General features: G+C 51.1%; 8 protein-coding genes across 8 annotated transcripts; 3 read left to right on the top strand and 5 right to left on the bottom strand.

The window, feature by feature from the left end:
* The first annotated feature begins 176 nt into the window (after positions 1-176).
* On the top strand, positions 177-2,142 carry BDW47DRAFT_35913 (Metallo-dependent hydrolase). The gene is made up of 4 exons (XM_024818822.1): positions 177-465; positions 526-657; positions 711-1,013; positions 1,067-2,142. Exons 1-4 carry the CDS (start codon positions 189-191, stop codon positions 1,846-1,848), a joined length of 1,494 nt encoding a protein of 497 aa, XP_024671708.1. The 5' UTR covers positions 177-188; the 3' UTR covers positions 1,849-2,142.
* Positions 2,143-2,433: 291 nt separating this feature from the next.
* On the bottom strand, positions 2,434-3,061 carry BDW47DRAFT_126151 (uncharacterized protein; the record flags this gene model as incomplete). Its single annotated transcript, XM_024816506.1, has 2 exons — positions 2,434-2,757; positions 2,831-3,061. 2 exons carry the CDS (start codon positions 3,059-3,061, stop codon positions 2,434-2,436), a joined length of 555 nt encoding a protein of 184 aa, XP_024671707.1.
* Positions 3,062-4,907: 1,846 nt separating this feature from the next.
* On the top strand, positions 4,908-7,000 carry BDW47DRAFT_106642 (MFS transporter). The gene is made up of 4 exons (XM_024812815.1): positions 4,908-5,104; positions 5,151-5,687; positions 5,738-5,825; positions 5,874-7,000. The coding sequence occupies exons 1-4, from the start codon at positions 4,970-4,972 to the stop codon at positions 6,788-6,790; spliced, it is 1,677 nt and encodes a 558-aa protein (XP_024671706.1). The 5' UTR covers positions 4,908-4,969; the 3' UTR covers positions 6,791-7,000.
* On the bottom strand, positions 6,980-7,890 carry BDW47DRAFT_106640 (uncharacterized protein). Its single transcript, XM_024812814.1, has one exon. The coding sequence runs from the start codon at positions 7,714-7,716 to the stop codon at positions 7,264-7,266; it is 453 nt and encodes a 150-aa protein (XP_024671705.1). The 5' UTR covers positions 7,717-7,890; the 3' UTR covers positions 6,980-7,263.
* A 905-nt stretch (positions 7,891-8,795) lies between these two features.
* BDW47DRAFT_106639 (uncharacterized protein) lies at positions 8,796-11,397 on the bottom strand. Its single transcript, XM_024812812.1, has 6 exons — positions 10,869-11,397; positions 10,391-10,798; positions 10,218-10,342; positions 9,359-10,147; positions 9,084-9,294; positions 8,796-9,030 (listed from the first exon to the last, which is right to left on the bottom strand). The coding sequence occupies exons 1-6, from the start codon at positions 11,318-11,320 to the stop codon at positions 8,871-8,873; spliced, it is 2,145 nt and encodes a 714-aa protein (XP_024671704.1). The 5' UTR covers positions 11,321-11,397; the 3' UTR covers positions 8,796-8,870.
* A 452-nt stretch (positions 11,398-11,849) lies between these two features.
* On the bottom strand, positions 11,850-12,999 carry BDW47DRAFT_131939 (DUF3431 domain-containing protein; the record flags this gene model as incomplete). Its single annotated transcript, XM_024817431.1, has 1 exon — positions 11,850-12,999. Exon 1 carries the CDS (start codon positions 12,927-12,929, stop codon positions 11,850-11,852), a length of 1,080 nt encoding a protein of 359 aa, XP_024671703.1. The 5' UTR covers positions 12,930-12,999.
* A 1,847-nt stretch (positions 13,000-14,846) lies between these two features.
* On the top strand, positions 14,847-17,334 carry BDW47DRAFT_35869 (MFS general substrate transporter). The gene is made up of 6 exons (XM_024818821.1): positions 14,847-15,330; positions 15,404-15,487; positions 15,553-15,825; positions 15,902-16,593; positions 16,665-16,770; positions 16,825-17,334. Exons 1-6 carry the CDS (start codon positions 15,038-15,040, stop codon positions 17,060-17,062), a joined length of 1,686 nt encoding a protein of 561 aa, XP_024671702.1. The 5' UTR covers positions 14,847-15,037; the 3' UTR covers positions 17,063-17,334.
* On the bottom strand, positions 17,257-19,434 carry BDW47DRAFT_126146 (protein kinase-like protein; the record flags this gene model as incomplete). Its single annotated transcript, XM_024816505.1, has 5 exons — positions 17,257-17,319; positions 17,461-18,183; positions 18,237-18,839; positions 18,893-19,102; positions 19,162-19,434. 5 exons carry the CDS (start codon positions 19,432-19,434, stop codon positions 17,257-17,259), a joined length of 1,872 nt encoding a protein of 623 aa, XP_024671701.1.
* Between the last annotated feature and the right edge of the window lie 106 nt (positions 19,435-19,540).

Here is a 19,540-nt window from a genome sequence, read left to right as displayed (position 1 = left end):
TTTGATTTGATCTTTGTAATTAGTAACTTACAATCTATCATCTTCCTCTCATATGGATCTGATCTAGGGCTTACTATGGGGTCAAGAAAGGAAAAGCGTGGTCACCTGACCCCGCTATATGTAGTCACCTCTCATCGACTGTTCTTTTTCTTAACTTCGACTCCCAGAGATATTTCGCAACAATCAACATGGAATCGACTATCCTACAGAATGCGACCATCCTCGTTCCATCCGGTAACCCGGATGATTCCGTAGTTGCTCTCCGCCAACATTCCCTGCTCATCGAAGGGAACAAGATCGCGCAGATTTCCCCTCATATTTCCCCACCATCGGAACAGACGCGTGTCATTGACTGCACCGGCAAGATTGTCTCGCCAGGATTTATAGATACTCATCACCACATGTGGCAGACGCAGCTCAAGGGTCGTCATGCAAACCACACCCTCCTGGAATACATGCCGTCGGGTAAGCCCACCCTTAACCATGAATATGGCGATATGATATCGGACTGACCCATTGCACCAGGAAACCTCCAACAGGCTAATTTCAGCCCGGAGGATATGTTCTGGGGCGAGCTTGGGGGTTGTCTCGAGGCTTTGGACGCCGGAACTACGACAGTTGTCGATCACGCTCATCTGAACGTCTCTCCGGCTCATAGTACGTTTTCAATGGAATTGACTGGCATCTGATAGCTAACGCTTAAGCTACAGCATGGAACGCAGTCGAGGCGACTGTCTCGTCCGGTATCCGGTCTGTGTTTTGCTATACGCCCACGCTCAAACTCAAAATGTGGAAGCCTGACATGATTCCGGATTTCAATATCCTGGACGAGTGGGTTTTGCGCCAGCTCGACGAGCTCGGTGCCGCACTTCCTATTGGCGAATGCCGAGTGCAGCTTGGTTTGGGCTTTGACGGGCTCATGCTTCCTCGAGAAGTGGTGATAGCATTGTTTACGCGGGCTCGCAAGGCGGGAGCTAAGGTTATTACATCGCATTATGTTCGAGAATATTTTGGTAATTTCTTATTTTTCTCCCCTTTTTTTGTTCCTCCTCCCTGACAGATAAAGGCCCCGGATCTCATGTCGACCTACTTGAGGACTACGGTCTCCTCGGACCAGATATCCTTCTTTCACACGCCACCAACTGCACCCCTACGGACATCGAAAAACTCCAAAAAGCACAATCCTGGATCTCCTCAACCCCCGACACGGAACTGCAGATGGGACACGGGAAGCCGGTCTGCTTCCAGGCCGGGTGCAGGGATATCAGTTCCCTTGGCATCGACTGCCACAGCAACAATTCTAGCGACATGATGACGCAGATGCGTCTTGCGCTGCAGAGCGAGCGATCCTATCGCCACGAGGAGCTCATTGCGCAGGGGAAGTCCTCCCGATCTTTGGATCTCACCGTACAGGATGCTTTCAGACTGGCCACTATTCAGGGTGCTCGGGCCATTCATATGGAGGAGCAGCTAGGCTCGATCGAAGTCGGGAAGCTGGCGGATTTGGTTATTTTCGATGCCAGAAGTCCAGGCATGATCTGTGCGTCCGAAGAGGATCCCGTCGCTGCTATTGTGCTTCATTCGTCCGTTCGAGATATTGACACTGTCATTGTTGACGGGCGCATCCGTAAGGACGATGGGAAACTGACCTCTGTCGAGATCGACCCGTCTTTTCCCGGGGTGACTATCCCGAAGCAGAGGGTTGGCTGGGGGGAAGTGGCCCGCGAGTTATTGTCTAGTCGGGACCGGGTGCTCAGTGCGATCGCAAAAGCAGAGGCCGACGACTTCGACCACCAGGTTCCCGCTGCTATCAAGCTGTTTCACGCAGACCCGAACAAATTTGTTTGATCATTCAGTCCATAAACGCGGTCGAATGTGAATGTCACCATGATTCTGCGGGCTGACATTATAAGAATGACAACATAGAACAATTGAGCACGAATTGAGGTATTTAAATTGATGAAATAAGCTGAGACGTATTCATTTCCTTCTGTCATCATATACCAATGCCATTTCCTTTGGACAAGGCGGCACACGAAACAGAATGAAGATGTTCAACTTGCACTGGTACGTCACTAGCTGGTTTAACCATGACGCCTGTATTTCGATTGTTGATCGATTCAGGCTATACTGAAGACCATAGCCCGACAGGGGCGGTAATAGTGAGTCTCCACCTTGAACTGCAAGGCTTAATCACCTTGGTGATAAAAGAGTGGCCTCCAGTTGTCCCGGTGTGGAATCCAGCCGTAAGCTGCTGATGGCAGCCAGTCGACCCACGAAAATTGTCGATGGCGCGTCTTGACCTGCCCACATATCCCAGGCTGCCTTGCCATAGCCCTGTTCGGAACGTGCAAACGCGCTCCACGGGAGCAGTGCCGAACATGTTCCATATCCATCAAATATGACCGTAAGTCCACGATACCATGAACAAAATCACCCAAACAAAAACCGACAAGCACCATCACCGGTACCAGCTCCTTTCGTCCCATCAACAGTCATCCGGAGCCCCTCCGCCTGACCACCCCCAAACACGGTATTAAGTCCAAACATGGCGATCGTCTTAAAACTCTCCAGGAACACCCCGCAGAGAATGTCGTCCAGCTTCGACAGCGAATTTATGACTGGCTCGACGAGGGGGAGATACTTCTGGGGGTTCTCGCAGAGGCATTTCCCGGGGATGTATTCGTGGCCTTGCTCGTCGTTGAGGAAGATGCTGGGGTCGAGCTTGTCGAGGGTCGTTATGCCTGGAATATAGCACTATACTATTGTTAGTATTGACCTCGGAAATGATGTATATATTCATATAAAGGATGAAAGAAGTGGAACATACACCAATTCCCTGTTTATCCTTCCCTTCATGAGCAGGACACCACTCTTTGCACGGTGAGATGGCCTTTTCGCGATCTCCCCCCTTTCCGGTGTATAAGAAGCAGGCACCGACTTTTCGGAAATAGTCGAGTGTGTAGGCGTCTGTTTTGGGGGGGTTGGACTGGGAGGCTGCTGCGCTGGCTGGAAGGAGCGCATTCGTTAGGAATAGTAGGAACGGGATGGATGGTTTCATTTTATCGTTTTATTTCGTTATTGACCGCTTCGTAATGGTGCAGTGCAGTATTTAAATAGAAGTAGTAGTAGTAGAAGCAGAGATAGAATTAGCGGCAGCAACAGCAACAGCAACAACAGTGATATAAAAGTATTTAAATAGCAAGTAAATAAAGCAAGCAGCACCCACCCCTTAAATACATCGCCCATTAAAGCAGGAAAGCTCAGCCTTAATGCAACCCCCCACAGACAAATCAAATCCAAGCAGTAAGGATTGTCCCCCGGTTGAATCCTGCGCCAATCTCACTCCTGATACAGCATAGGGAAGGCTGTATGCCTCGATTATCGTTGGCTGGCTCAAGCTTTGGGTGCCCGGATGGGGGCCAAAGCTAGAAGCGCTAATCCTGGCCGACTCAGCCTCATTCACTGCCTTGGGGAAGGAATCTTGGGGTTTTTGGTATTACATCTGCGATTGTTGATTTCGGTCAATTTTATCATGTTTTAGTACATTGATTTGTGAGGTGTTCTGGTTGTTGTTGTTAGGATGTGAGGTTGCGGTAATACTTTATTTGATCGCTGTATATAACTAACTATTTCGTAGTTGACTGATAAATCTCGTGAACCATTCAACTAATATGTAGTAAATAACGCTAACCACAATGACCCACACCATCCATGACTCCCACAGCCTTCCTATGCATCAAGACGGTCTCCTCTGGCGCACTCTTAAAGCCCAGAGCATCTCCAACCGCACCCTCCAAAACTGCTACATTGGGACCGAGCATCCCTTTGACAGGCTGCCCTTTCCAAGTTCGCCTGGCGGTTCATCCGAATACAGTCTGTTAAACCAATCCCAGTGCAACTAAGGAGCGGACAAATTGAGGTGGATCGCCGCGACGGGGGCTTGAAAAGCGAGGATATCGCGTTGCTTGGAGTCGCTCGGCTGCTTGTTGTGGGGTGATGGGAGAGTCCGGGGGAAGATAGGTGGCGAGGATGCTCAAAACGCTATAATATGTATTGGAAGGGTGGTTGAGCCAGTCGATGTTAAGGTGTAGGAAAGTAGTAGTCTTTTTACTAGTCAGGTGGTTGGTTTGGTGGAGATGGATAGTATAGTGGGGACTTTGGATTATATACTTGTTTGAGGGCATAGTAAGTTGACTGTAGTTCAGCCCCGCAGCCTTGTTGGATCTGTACTGCGAATGACTCCATTTACCAGTCACTTTACACATCCCTAGCTGTATACTGGGATTATACTAACCAATTTAAAGTATGTCCGGAATGATCCAGGTCCACCTAGCTCCGGACATGCAGTCAGCATTCAGACGTACTAGCAGTCTCGACGGGGTTCCTGTGGAGGACTTCCAGCCCAATTCAAATTAGACTGGCTAGTAGCTATAGCCCGTGCTAATACCGTCACTGATACCCTTCATCTCGTCTTTGCGGTGATTGCCGCAGCTTCGTTGATATAGCACCCGAGGCATCTGATGCCCTACTTAGGGCTGCGGCAAATCTGCCTTCAATAACCAAAGCCTGACCGATCCCATCATTCCAACATTCCATCTGGATATTTCCAGTTTAGCCACATTCTCCATAAAACAACCTCCAAAAATACGCCCGAACCAGACGGCAATCACGGCACCTGCCGAGAATGCCCCCTCACCGCGCGGACCGCCACTAATTCGTCGTTCTAGCTGAGAAAGGCAACGATGTCCCTGCAAGAACACCGCCATTGGAGGCGTCCCTCAACAACCCCGCTGTGCGCAATGCATAAAAGGCTTTTATCCGGGGCTGTCCTAGCATAGTGGAATTCTTGGTAAGCATTAATATCTGTTTCAATCATACTTAATAGCTATGCCGTCGTCGACTTTCTCGGAGCTTGTCGCGTAACCCCAACTACCCACGAGTGACCCCAGCTTGGACCACCCCTAGCATGGAGAAACACGGTATTACGTCCGACCGTCGCTCTGGCAGCTCTTTTGGCAGTGACGGGGTTCGTGTGAGTCATGACGTGGTGAACGCCGAAGATACCGTGCCGGGTCACCAGCTGGACGTGGAGCTCGCAGAGGTGAGTCACTCGCTTTCCAAGACTGACCCATATCTAACGCGATTAGCTACGAGGCCCCGAGGATCTCGAGAAGATCGAAACGCGCGGAAGTGTCAAGAGCAAGATCAGTCGGATATTGAGCGCCGCCAGCGGCCGGAATAAAGACGGAGGACTGCGCCAGGAACCCATCCCGACGTCGAATCTCGAAGAAGGCATCGTGGGGTGGGACGCCCAAGATGACCCCGAATATCCGATGAATTTCTCGGCGTGGAAGAAGTGGTTGCTGCTGGGTCTGATCGCGCTGGTCACGCTCACCACACCGTTCGCGTCGTCTATCCTGTCGCCTGCTATCGGTAGTGTTGACCGGGAGTTTGGAAATGACGATATCGCGATCGGCTCCATGACGGTTAGCATTTATCTCGTCGGCTATGTGATCGGACCGCTGTTTCTGGCGCCCCTGTCGGAGATCTATGGGCGGCGGTTGGTTCTGGCTGCGGCGAATCTGTTCTTCTGTGTGTGGCAGATTGGATGCGCGTTGGCTCCGAATTTGGCAGCTCTCATTGTTTTCCGGCTGCTCACTGGGATTGGGGGCGCGGGGTGTATTGTAAGACCCCAGCTTGAAAGAAGGACCGAGTGCGATACTGACGGTTGGAGACACTGGGTGGAGGTGTGATATCAGACATGTTTCGCACGGACCAGCGGGGTTTCGCCATGGGTTTCTGGACTCTGGGTCCGCTGTTTGGTACGTATCATGCAATATCTTGTCCTGTTCAATGCTGAGACGAACCAGGTCCTATTCTTGGACCACTCGTGGGCGGCTACGTGACCCAGACCATCGGCTGGCGTTGGGATTTCTGGATCATCCTCATGCTGGGCGGTGTCCTGACCGTGGTGCTTGAGATATTCAACCGCGAAACGAACCACCGTATCCTCATCCAGCACAAGGTAGCCCGTCTGCGCAAAGAGCTGGGACGTGACGACCTGAAAAGCTGCTACGAAGGCGGCGCAGACGCCCAGAACCGTACGCAGGTTCTCCTAAACGGCCTCATCCGCCCGATCAAGCTGCTCGCCCTATCCCCCCTCGTCTTCTTCCTCTCCCTATATATAGCCTTCGTCTACGGCGTGCTCTACCTCCTCTTCACGACGATCCCCACCGTCTTCGAATCCGTCTACGGCTTCAGCATCGGCTCCACAGGCCTCGTCTATCTCTCCCTCGGCCTGGGTAACTTCATCGGCTGGTTCCTAATCACGCTCTACTCCGACAAGAGCGTCGTCAAGCTAGCCAAAGCCAACGGCGGCCGCTTCAAGCCCGAGATGCGTCTCGCAATCAGCATCTTCTCCGGCTTCTTCCTCCCCATCACCTTCTTCTGGTACGGCTGGTGTGCCTACTACAAAACGCACTGGATCCTGCCCATCATTGCGCTCGCGCCTTTCGGCTTCGGCATTATGGGCTTGTTCTTGCCGATTCTGACCTACCTCGTCGACTGCTACCCCATGTATGCGGCGTCTGCGATAGCAGCTAACACCGTCCTCCGCAGTCTAGTGGGTGCGTTCCTCCCTCTCGCCGGGCCGTCCATGTATGAGACTCTGGGGCTGGGCTGGGGGAATTCGCTGCTAGGGTTTATTTGTATCGGGATGATTCCTCTGCCTATTGTATTCTATAAGTATGGTGAGCGACTGAGAAAGGTGCAGCGCTTTACGCTTTGATATGATTTAGCATTGCCTGTCCAGCCTGCTCGGGTGATAAAATATTAGTATTACCGTCACGCTGGATTTGAATAAAAGTTGACCATAGCTTATTGCATACACTGGAGCTTTGTACCCTTCCACCCCATGACATGCATTGTATGACTATCAGAACAATTTTTCTTTGCCAACCAAACATAGGCCCGCTTCTCTGGCACCTCAGCCCAATGCAACTTGGCCTTATCTGTCCCAGTCACGTACTGAGTCGATGCCGTGTTTTCCGTGCAAATACAAAGGTCCGCTAGACTATACAACAGGCCAGTTGTATTTCGCGTGTATGTTTCATCACCATCCCTAGCACCAACAGTCGACGCCCTACTTCAACGACGGCGCCTTTGGATGTAGTGTGGCGATAGACTTCGGGAAGTGAGCTCGCCTAAGCTGAGGCAGTAGACGGGATGGAGACTTACTATATAAGAGTAATAATCTTGAGTCTATGTAAACAATCTTCTCCGCTTCCTCATATGACGCGGCGGCGCATGTACAGACCACCAGATAGAATCCAATCCATCTTCCTCATCTATTAAAATTGGTATATCTTCCGTCACCTCCGCCTGCTGTACAAATCTCGTCATCCTCCCCAGCGTCGTCATCTGCTCCTCGACCACCGGCCACAGCTCATCTACCAGTACCTCCATCGCAACACGAAAGACAGACTTGAACCAGTCTTTCTCCCCACCAGCCTCCTGGTCATTATCGTCACTCACAACACCTTGATCCTCCGTCGCAGCAACCGCAAGCAGGAACGGCGCTCCGGTTCTCCACCGCGGACTGGTCGTTCTCACTTTCTCATCTCCACTTTCACTCGTAGACAGCACAGACGCCACGGCCGACGAAGACACAACCAGGAAGATCGGTAGGAAGAGACCAGACTCTTGCTCCTGCATCGAGTGATACTGCGCGCGTAGCCGCTCAACAGTGTTGTCCCTTCCCTGGGATTCATCATCATCACCATCATCATCAGATACCCTCACCCACCGAACCCCAAACGAACTCCGCGCCTCATCAACCTCCTCAGCAGACTGTCCCTGCTCCAAAGCTGTCTCAAAAGGGATTTCCACAATCTTGCCTACCCTCTCCTCAAACCCCTCTACCCCTTCCCCCCCCGCATCCGCATCCTCCACAACCCTCTTCACAGCCCCAGCAGTCCAAAACACCACAATCCCCCAACTCTGCCCCTGCCCCTTCTGACCCTGATACCTCTTCCTCCAAACCCTCAACCAATTCGGCGGGGGCGGACGTCGTTCTCCCGCTCCATCAACCTTTCCCCCTCCCTCTCCCTCTTCCTGTTGCTTTCTTTCCCTCTCCGTCTCAACCCTCACCAAGCGCAACTGCTCCAGCCACACAACGCGCGCCATCTCAGCCACGCCCTCCTCGCCCAGAACCTCGCGGAACCCAGCTTGCATCTTGGCACGCTCGTCGTCGCTCAGCGCTGCGTTGTTGGCGGGTGTGGCGTGCGCGTATCGCGCGAAGTTCCAGCCTGGGGGCCAGTAGGTGCTTGAGGAGTTGGAGTATTTTGTGAATTCTTGGTTGGACATTTTTCTTTTCTTTTCTTTTTTCTTTGTGGATTATTTGGCGTTGGAATTGGGATCGAATTGGGACTGAAATCGGAGCTGGATCTGATGGGGGTAAGAAGGTAGGTTGGTAGTTGGGGCGGGGGTTAATGTCATTGTCTTAGATGCACTCCGTATCGGGGCTAGGATTACTCTGGACTGATAACTCGTTAATAGAATTAGATTGATATTAGATCTGACTAGGATAAGATATTGTCAGAAACTCTCTATATTCATATACGGTGTATTATAATTTATTGATACTACTTATAGTACAGAGTATTCGATCTAGTATTTACTACAGTGCAACCATTGCCAGCGCAGAATTCTTGCTGGCTAATTGTGAATATTAACCTGGTTGCAGGATACTACAAGGCCACCGACACTAAGACAATATCCAAAACATATACTATAACCAAACTACCAGATATTAAACACCTGCATTCAGTGTAATACACACACCGATATGATTCATATGACATACCAACTTAATCGACTCGCAAAGCCGTAGCGATCTCATCACCACCAACAGTCGTCCACTGGAGAACCAGATCGTCGACCTCGTTAGGTGTAGCCTTGGTGATGGGACCGTCCACTCCTTCGGAAGGAGTACCAACGGCCGTTTCGAAGCTAGGTGAAACCGAGGATCTAAGACTGTCGTTAGTGGCGGAGTCTTCTTGATACCTGTGAAACAAACATACGGAGACGAGCCATAGCCGTCATTTAAACGAGTGCGCCTTTTCTTCCGAGGACATTCAAGGAAACCGTGTTCTTGTTCTCGTGGTGAAGATCCATATAACGGGGGAGAAGTTGATTGCTGTCGGTCTTCCTGGGGGGAGGGATTGGCCATTCCATGATTGCCACTACTAGTGAAAGACGCGGAGGTGTCGGATCTGCTGCGATGGTGGATCACTACACACATGAGCAAATGGGATGAGTGAGTAATGTTTGCAGGATGTGAATAGAGAAAACTTACGCTCCAAGGAAGATTGGTTTTGCCAGTCTAAGATAAAACGTGGGGTGGGTAGATACTCCGAGCGTTCGGGGAGTTGTTGATTGGGGACCGGCGAGCTGGTTTGACTGGATCCCAGGGGGTCGGCATAAAGGTTATCATAGGGACTTGGCTGTAGCGCAACGCTCCGACGGGCGGCCCTCCTCCTAACTGGGGCATCTGCCTGGGTGTATGACCCATCCAAATCCACATTTCCTTGGGCAGGGTGGATGGAGACGGGGTTGGTGAAAGGTTGTGTTCTTTGCTGGCGCTGCTGGCGCTGCTGGCGCTGCTGCTGCTGCTGCTGCTGCTGTGCGGGTAGCCCATAAATGTCCGGAGAGCCCCCATTCGTGAGGTTCCTGGGATCGATAGCCGGGCTTCCGTTGGAGCCCATTTGCATCTGACTTCGACGTTTCTGAAGCTGCTCAAGAGCCTTGCGACGAAAGAAAAGTTGCACGATATCTCCATTATACCGGCCAGCGTTGACCACGTGTAGCCGCGCTTCGATCCTCTCCAAGGCGGATTTCTCCATTTGATCACGTATGGACTCGGCCAAGCGGTCGAGTGTACTCAGTTGCGCGGGAGAAAGCCGGTCGAGAGCTCTGATTGTATCGAGGAAAGGAGGAGATGGGTTATGAACAGGTGCCGGACTTTGAGGTGCTGGTGCTGCTTGGTAGGGTGGTTTCGTGGAACTTGGTCGGCTTTGGGTTACTCCCTCGTTGGATTCTGCCAACAACTCGATGGTGCGCCCCCGGAAATGGCGGGATTGAGCTTCTACGGCGCGAAAATAAGTACAGATCAGAGCCCCAGACAGGGGATTTTGACAAGATATTAATAAGCTTACCTTGGGAAGGCATTTGCGGTTGTGCGATATTGGGTTGCGTTGGCAGACTAACTTCCACAGGCCTTGGGGGCTCGGCATCGGTCTTTGGTGGTGGCCCAAAGATGTGCTGCTCAATATCCGCAGGTCTTTTATCGTTAGAATAGACAACGTGACACACGAAGGGCGCGACTCACCGATCGGAAAGCTCATAGATTCTATTCCTAAACATCTGAGCCATTTGTGGACCGTGGGAGACTTCCATACGCTGAATTTCATCATTGTGAATGCGCAAGACTCCGCTTCGGACTCTACTATGCTGAGTTTGTTCAAGACCAGCGCGGTAGCTGTCCACGTCCGCCAGCAGCTTTTTGACCAAGAGGTAGTATTTGCCCAGATCCGCGAGAGGGTTGTTCGTAGGGGTCGGCAGCGTGGCGGCGCACATGAGATGTTCCGGCTGGAGGCCTTTCGGCTGGTCATTATCAAGTTTCGCCCCTTCGAGAGCCTTGGTCATCTCTTCGAAGCGTCGCTCGGACATTCTCTTATGGTCGAGTAGCGATTGAATCAGATCTCGCTGGTCCTTGAGGGCGGTTGGCTCTGTGCGACTACGTCACATTAACAACGACCCAGACGACATGCACACGCGCAATCAGCGCTGCCCGAGATGGTACCAACCTCCGCAATTGCCCCGCGTACATAATGACGTTGAGCATCAAGTGGAGCGTGGACTTTAGTCGTTCCAGGTTCCGTCCCAGAAGCTCTAGTTCTCCCTCCATCGCGACAAAACTCAACTTCTTCGCCGCTCGCTGAAACAGGCCCTTGGACGGGCTCTGATCGAGGGCATCGCGGATCTGCTCAAAGACACCCTTGCATTCGTCTAGGACACCCTGCGTTGTGCCGAACGCTTGTTTGGAGTACAGCTTGGCCTGTTCATCCTGCTGCAAATTGTCACCTAGCAACTTGAGCACGGAGCTGGTCAAGGCGACATTGTTGGACAGATTCTGGATCCGCTGGTCGGCGGTCTTGATCTTGTGGTAGAAGGCGCATAGCTTGACTGCTAGCTGAGTCCCGATCTCGGCGATCTGCACGATGCTCGCCGCGATCCCGACGACTTCGAGGCCGGACATGTCTCCAGGCCTTTGTCCGGTTTGTGGGACATGATTGAGGAGGTTCCAAGGGAATTGGCGCGGTTAGCACAGCCTCGTGTTCGCGTTGATAGTGAGGTCTAGTCCAGCTTAGTGACAGGAGATTGATTGGTGGATGGACCCATGACTAATCTCGAGGAGCCTGGGGTGTTTGTTGCCCCGCGGCCTGATTGCTCAGGGTTGTTGCCCCGCGGCCTGATTGCTCAGGGTTCACGGGTAGCCTGATGGGAATTAGGCAGATCTCCAGGAATCTATTACCCCTGCTATTTCTCCCAGTAGAACGGGTTAGGAGATCTATTTAGTAGATACCCTTGTACAATCCTGGACCATGAACGCTAGTCTGGGCAGGGTTTGATTCGTCTCCATCCTATCTCCAAAGACGGTTTTTGGGTTCTTGCTGTGTGGTAAATGCGTAGATTCGTTATCCCTCGGGTTCGACTAAAAATCTCTAAATATCAGTCCATTCCAAATTGACGCCTAAAGAAATACAAATGATTAATATGTTAATGCTCTATGTGATAACCCGTTCCTTGATTTCATCCATCCTCCCATGCAGATACTGTATTCGCGCGCCCGTCTCGGCAACAGCGGCGCCACCAGCCTGCTTCAATCCCTTCAGGTCCGCCTCCAACCGGAGTGCCTCCCGCCGATACTCGTAATATCGTCGATAATCCTCCGCGCCAAAACAGATCCCGTACCCGTCGCAATAGCAGGTCGTCTCCGAGGGACAATACTCGCTATGCCCCGTGAACAGCCACTGCCAGGTATACTCCCACAGACGCGCCGCCGTGTCGTCGTCCAGGTCGGTCGTGAGCAACCAGTCGCGCAACTCGATGTAGCGGCGCTGCGTCATCGTGCGGATGCGCTGGGCGCTCACCGCAAACTGCCCGCAGCACGGCTGCGACAGGACGTCTGGTAGTCGGGCGCCCGGGTATAATTTGGCCCACACGTCGCGGAGGACGGCTGGTTCGAGGGGACTCTCGTGGCGGTTGTTATCATTGTTTCGAGTGTCTGTCTCCGCCCCAGGGTGGATGTAATCCGGACATCCAGGCTCCTGGTGACAGCGCAGGTTCATGTAGCCCGACAGGATAACGTGCTGACTGCGCAGGTGGCGCACAATATTGGCGGAGTCCCCATTTAGGATGTCGTTATTGTACCACGCGTTTTGCTGGGCGCGCATGAAGATAGAGACGTCGGATAGCGAGTCGTAGTGGTCGATAATGTAGGTCAAATAGACCATGGCCTCGTGGCCTTTGTTGTCGGGGACGGATAACGTGGCGGTGGTGTTATCGTCAACCGTGTAGATGGCGCTGCCGAGGTTGGGATCCTGTGCCACGAGCTTGTCGACCCATAACGTGTCATCATGTGTGGATTTGGCGATGACAAGGGTGCGCGAGTAGGGTTTATTAAATGTGGTCGATGAGCTCGCCGACTGCTCCGGTCGTGAGGACGTCTTGGGCACGTAGGACGCGAACGGTTGGCTCAGGGGCTTCGTCAGAAAATAATGTAACGTGAAGGCAAACACCAACAGGGTGGGAACGGTTAATATAAGGACAGCCCTGCGGTATTGCATGCTGCGGATGAGATTCATCTTAAAATGGAATCATCCTTTTGGGTTTTTCATCTAGAAATTAATAACCCTTTTTTTTCCCGCCCAGGAGCGGAAAGATGAGGGGAGCGGGATTCAAATAAAAAAACCCGCCCCTAAGGCAAGAGCCTCAGAGCTATCGTCATCGGGGGGTGGATCAGTCAGGTAAGCCCATGGACTAAGCCTAGCCAAGTGGAGCAGACCCAGTGAGATTTGCTGAGCGGACCAGTGACTGCTGCAAATAGGAAGCGGCCTGTGGTCGCGCCTTGCTCCACTGCCTTGCTTGGCACTTCCTTTGGTCGTTCGATTCGAAACACTGTATTATTTCAGGGAATAGTCGCAAGATCTTTGGGGAATAATCATGCGTCGAGAATCGCCCGACGTATATCGTCTAATTAAGTATCCCACAGCCAAGCTCGCGGAAGGATCGCCCATTAGCACCGTGGCAATTATCTGCATTCCGACCGGACAAAACTTGGCTTCGAACCCCGGAATACCCACTTCGGCCCCTCCGTCGCTGTCAATTCTCCAATCATCTGTAATGTCGATCCCTGCTTCTTCGGTCCGATTAGGGGTCTTGATAACGCCCGTCGGGCTGTACAGCATCATAGCGATAAGGATCGCTAGGAAGGACGCCAAGACGTTTTGCAGCGGATGATCCCCATGGGGGACCCCATGGGGGAAACCGGTCCAACTCATCAGGAGACCCTGTACACATAGTACGATACCAATGGGAGCTTGTCATTACACCACAATAGACCCAGTTCGGTCAGATCCCTTGGAGAACGAACAAGAGCCCTTTGTGTTTCATCTGCATCTCGAGTTTTAGCATGTGGAGGTAGCTGCGGCGAGACGTGGGCCATGTCGGAAAACAGGGCACAAACAAATCCGGTAGCTGCGGCTGAACGGGCGCGGGTACGAGAATTGCATTCGCGAGGACTTGTTATTTGATGATTTTTGTCAAATCCGACTCAAGACGGAGCCATATGTCACTATCGCTGATGGTATGGTCGGGGCTCGTGCCGCCGTCTGGCCGTTAATGTTGCAAAATTTTGACAGGATAGAAAGATATTCCCTGCGATAACGCCTTGATACTCTGTTTCGGAAAACGATGATTCCTATTGTCGTGCTCTCCTGTCCAATTACCCATCCTTTTTTTTTTTTTATCTAGACCCTGGGTGACCGTGTCGGTTATACCCAACTTCGTCAAAAGGAAAGAAAAAAAACATGCTCGTGTTTAGTGGGTGTGACACCACCACCATGCACGACGCAGATCCACCAACGATTGGGGATAGGCTTTTGGCCGGGGTGCGGGGTGACCGTGAAGCGATTGTACACTGTATCCATCCGTTACTCCATACTTCGAGGTTATACGGCCATTGCTGATTGGCATCGTTGTGCTGAGTTTGAGTCCAGTTCGCAACCATGGGTTTCTTGTCGGATTGCGTCGTGGTGACTTGGGAATATGACTGACTATCTCAATGTAGTGCACATCTGGACTTTGGAGTCATATTCGTGGAATTTCCCGGAAGAGTATCGGTAGCGTGCGAGTGTTGCGGAAAGAAGAGAACAGGCTGAGAAGGCTATGTCAGCTACGTGGACTATATCACCACCAACCATCATTCAATGTAGCGAATCGCTGCTGAGATCCTAGGTATCTTGCTGTTGGTCAGACACGATCAAGTCAGACAGATTGGCCTGATTTTCTGAGGCACGACATAATGCTAGCCTTGCCCCGAAGGCTCCAGCTTCTTCAAACTTATGGCTTTCATTCTGATCATCTCACTGCCACCCACCTCTCCTTCCTTCCATGCTATAATAAACCATGATAATACACCTCGATAATACACCACGACAATAAACCATGATGAGGCTTCCATTCCACCAGCCATCGATCTGGCCAATAAGTTTGTCTGATTCGTTGAACCCTGCAGCCTCACGTGCGGGGCACCTGGCGCCGAGCAAGACGCAGCCTCATCCATGGGAGTCGACACTACACTGTCGTTATCTGTCTGACTACAGCTGGTCTTTCCTGTTTTGCAAATTTACAGAAAGAAATTTCTACGACAGTCATATTTCAGACTATCCTGCTTTGGTCATTCACGGTCAATATGTCTGGTGACGTGCAACTGGGAAGAAACATAACCAGGAGAGAGCACCAAATTCTCCTGGACGTTGATGAATTCGCAACAAGATACAATCTGGGCCATATCCGTGACCTACTAAAAAAGGCGGCCCTTATTGCACACAATCCCAGTGACTTGGCGCAAACCGAAGGGTTGAACCAGGAGGAGATTGATATTGCGAGTGGTAAAGATGGCGAGTATAGGCATGGCAAATGTACACCCTTTCAGTCGCGAATCGTCAATTCAATGATGTTGATCTACTTGGCGGCAGCAGTTTAGTAAGTAGTTGATAGGATCATGCTGCTCAACGGCTCTACTAACACCATCGGCCGTGTCTCTTTCTGTTTCAAGTGGGATGGCTCATTTCTCCGCGTGGACATACACCAGCGGTAACCAGTGGCACCCCGCTACCAGCACACTTGAGTCTGTGGCATTGTAAGAGACTCGGATTGTGATTGTTATTTTTCTTTGCGATAAATTGACCTGAGCTGGTGTAACAGAAATGCACCTGATCTTGGTAGTGCCTTGGTTGGATGCTGGTGCACAGTGCCCCTCAACCGAGCCGTTGGTCGCCGTGGAGCCATTTTTACTGCCATGGTTTTGATAATCGTCACATCCATCGCTGGGAGTTTGGAGGTATGGTCTGTTGCGAACATTATCCAGCGCTTCTGCTTGGGTGTATCATTCGGGGTGCTAGAATGCACCATCCCAGTCTACTGCGTCGAGACAAGCCCCGATCACCAACGTGGCAGGGTAACAGGCGCTTGGCAAATGTATGTATGCACTCCACAATCGATGGGTTATCCCAAATGGGGTTGATATAAGCGGCCATATCCTGACTTATTAAAGAGGATCCCTCTTCGGCCAAGTTTTCGTAGCGATGCTCAAGCTCGCCGTCCCTGTCAGCTGGATCTACTCAAGCATTAGCATATGCGCAGGAGCTATCTGCATTGGCTGTTGGTTTGTTCCCGAGTCCCCACGATGGCTGGTGCGCGAAGGGCAAATGCTCGCAGCCTTTGATTCATTGCGTTATTTCCGGCCAACAGGACTGTTGGCAGCCCGTGACCTCTATCTACTTCATATCCGGTTCGAAACGACAGGAGAGGTGCAATCCCAAAGGGCCCCGCTCTTACACCTTTTCACAAACCCAAGAGCCAGCCGCGCAACTCTCGCCGCTGTATCCGTCATCGTTCCCCGATCGTTGTCGGGCTACCACATGGCGATGACAACTCAAAGCCTGGGAGGCTCTAGTTACAACGCCATTATTTTATGGCTCTATGTGACACTTGGCTATACATTGGCGCTTTTCACTGCGATATTCACCGTAGCACTGGCAGCCGATCGCGCCAAACGTCGAAAGTTGCTACTATGGACAATTCTTCCTATGGCCTGTGTTATGAGTTTTTATCCCGTTGGATGGGGTTTCTCGGTTCCACATATTACTGGCATTGCCGCAGAAGCCACGTTGGTTGTCATGTATAATATCGGCCAGGTACCTCTATCTGTGTATGTCGCGGAGTCGTTCCCCATACAATACCGTGGTGCGTATTTCCACATATACCGAATAAAACCTCCAACAAATCTGATATAAGCTTACACTATTGATGAACAGATTATGGACTGGCATTCACCATCTCCATGTACCATGGCTCATTTGCCGCAATGAGAGTAACCATTTCCAATCTAATATACTGGGTCTATTTCAGATATACATTCGCGTGAGTTACTCTAGCTACCTGTACTTCCACTAGACCCTAAGCTAACCATCACAGCGTTTGCAACCTAATTGCATTTATCTTGGCCTTTTTCCTCATGCGAGAAACGAAGAACTTGGCTTTAGAAGAAGTGCCATTGGCATTTGAAGCCCCAACACGGAATCTCATTCTCTACCGACTATCGGTAGAGATCCCCTATATTTTTCGTCGCTATGTGCTTCGACAAAATGTGGAATTTCTACCCTTTGAGGATTCGAAGTATGGTGGCGGTGCAATTTCCTTGGATGCTGAATAGGTGATATCATGGACCTCGGTATTACTGGACACCATCGCGTTCTCCAAGCGTCTAGATAGCTTGTATGTGTTGATTCATTGAAGGTATATGTGGTTAGAAGTGAGGTCAATGCGTTTGGTAATTCATTGCATTTAGGTTCTAGTCTCTTTATACTGTGGGACGGTATGGGACATTATCCAAGAATGAAGGTAAATCTACAAAATCCACACGATTTGGAGTTCAGACGCTGCCTCACAGCTCGACAGCGCGATAACCAGCTGTAGCTACTGTCATTATTTCAAATTATATCATGTCTTTACCACGAAAAAACCAGTAACATCATCTATTTAACTTCTATTTGTCCCCAAAGGCCAAGGAAGCAAGGCTGACAATCCACCCTTGGATAGTAATCGGCGCACACGCCGTTCAAGCCCCGAATTACCCAAGCTGGAACTGGCGCCACGTTCAACAAGCAAGGCCATGACATCTCGTTTATGCCAGAATGCAGCTTTGTATAACGGGGTATGCCCACAGCCATCCTCCGCATTGACACTAGCCCCAGCATCGATAAGACGTTCCAGAAACTGCAACGACATTGTGTGGGATAGAACAGCCAAATGCAACGCCGTCCGGCCATCATTATCTCTCGCGTTCGGATCGCCCCCTTCCCGAAGGATAACATCGGCCTTCTCCTTCTGATCTAGCACAATCGCGTAATGAAGTGGCGTGCGCCCGTGTCGTCCTTTTATGTTGGCTTTTGCCCCATGAACGAGCAGAAGCTGAACAGCCTCAGCGGACTTAAATCTGGCGACCGCTAAAGAAAGTGCAGTGTCACCGTCGGCATTCTGGATATTGATACCCGGTCGGGAAGCGAGTAGCATAAGCTTGTCGACGTCGCGCTCGTTCGCCGCAATGTGTAGAGCAATTTCCTCCTGCGGACGACAGCGCAAGGTCGTATCGGCACCGTAGTCGAGGAGTGTCTGCAGGTTTTCGACGGTGTCGTGCTTGACGGCTAGGTGTAAGGCTGTGCGGCCGTCGAGGCGCTTGTTGGGGTTTGCGCCTAGGTCTAGGAGGGGAATGATCCGCTTGGAGCTTGCTTGTGGGTTGAGCATTAGGTGCCAGAGTTCGGAAGAGTGGTAGTCCTTTATCTTGTTAGTTTTTGATACTGTGGGAAGGGTTTGCCTTTGAAAGATACCACGTCTTCGTCGTCTTCGGTGTTGTCTAATGGGAGTGTTTGGACTGTGGGCAGGCTGGGCCCCGGTGATGTTGTCCTCGCCGAGTCTGTTTGGTTCGCATATGTAGAAGACTCTGTGGTACCTGGCTCAGTAGAAGATTCATCCCGAATCTCTTCGTTTGAGTCCAATCCAGGCTCCTCAAATGCAGTAATTGCCCATTTTTGTACAAGACCTGTTGAGGCCACTGGTCGGTCCTTGGGCTCCGAAGCCAGCATCTTTCTGATAAACTCCCGTCCTGACCCGCTAACCCTCTTCTGAATAAGGTCTTTCTCAGGAAATTCCATTGCCTCCCAAGCATAATCTCGAAGAGACACGCTATTCTGGAATGGGGCTTTCCCGGTCAGGACATAATACACCAAGCAACCGAGAGACCAAATATCCACTGCATTGGTATAACTCGAGGACTGATTTTCATCTTCTATAAACCCCAGCGTTTCAGGTGCCATGTAGCCCTCCGTACCAACGCGGGACCGCAGCTGTGTTTCTCCCTCGACAGCACGTTTGCTGATGTCAAAATCGGCAATCTTAACCCAGATTGGGTCTTTGCGGACGACCAACACGTTCTGCATCGGCTGTTAGAGCGCGAGTTCTAGTATCCTGCTGACTTTGAGCTTACCTGGGGCTTCAAATCTCGGTGCGTGATCTTCATCTCATGAAGCTTTGCCAATCCCTCTAGGAGCTGCTCGCACATCGTCCGCGCTGTTGTCTCAGACATAGTACCATGGAAGCACTGCGAGATGTCTCCGAGAGGACAATACTCCATCACGAGGCAAACATGGTTTGTGGAAAGAAACCAGCCGTGGAACTGAACAAAGAGGCTTGTTTCCTGTGTCGCCTCATTAGCAAGGCAGAGACATAACATCTCACATCATCGGGTTTCATTACCTTTGAAACCCGGCCCATCAATTGCAGCTCTGAGAGATATTGGGGCATGCTATTCTGCTTCCGAACAATCTGCTTCACAACACGCATCTCCCCGGACTGCGTGCGCTGCACGTATACATTTTCTTTCAAGAAGCGCTGTTGTGTCCATATTTTAATGGCTTTTCTTTGTCTGATTCCTCGACTGGGATCAGACTCGTAGTACACCTGACGACAGCGGTCACCCTGGACGGTGATATCCAGCTGAAAGTGACGTGCGAAGTCGTCGTTCTCCATGGACGAGTCGTTGAGATTACAACAGTTGATGACCAGAAGTAATTCTAACCAATTTACCACTCGAACACAACGGATATCAAAGTATCTCAAATAGTAGCCTTTCTAT

This window comes from Aspergillus candidus (assembly GCF_002847045.1).
Source record: "Aspergillus candidus strain CBS 102.13 unplaced genomic scaffold BDW47scaffold_25, whole genome shotgun sequence".
Taxonomy (NCBI): Eukaryota; Fungi; Ascomycota; class Eurotiomycetes; order Eurotiales; family Aspergillaceae; genus Aspergillus; species Aspergillus candidus.
Note: the sequence above shows the minus strand (reverse complement) of the source record. Positions and strands in the feature narration are given on the sequence as shown.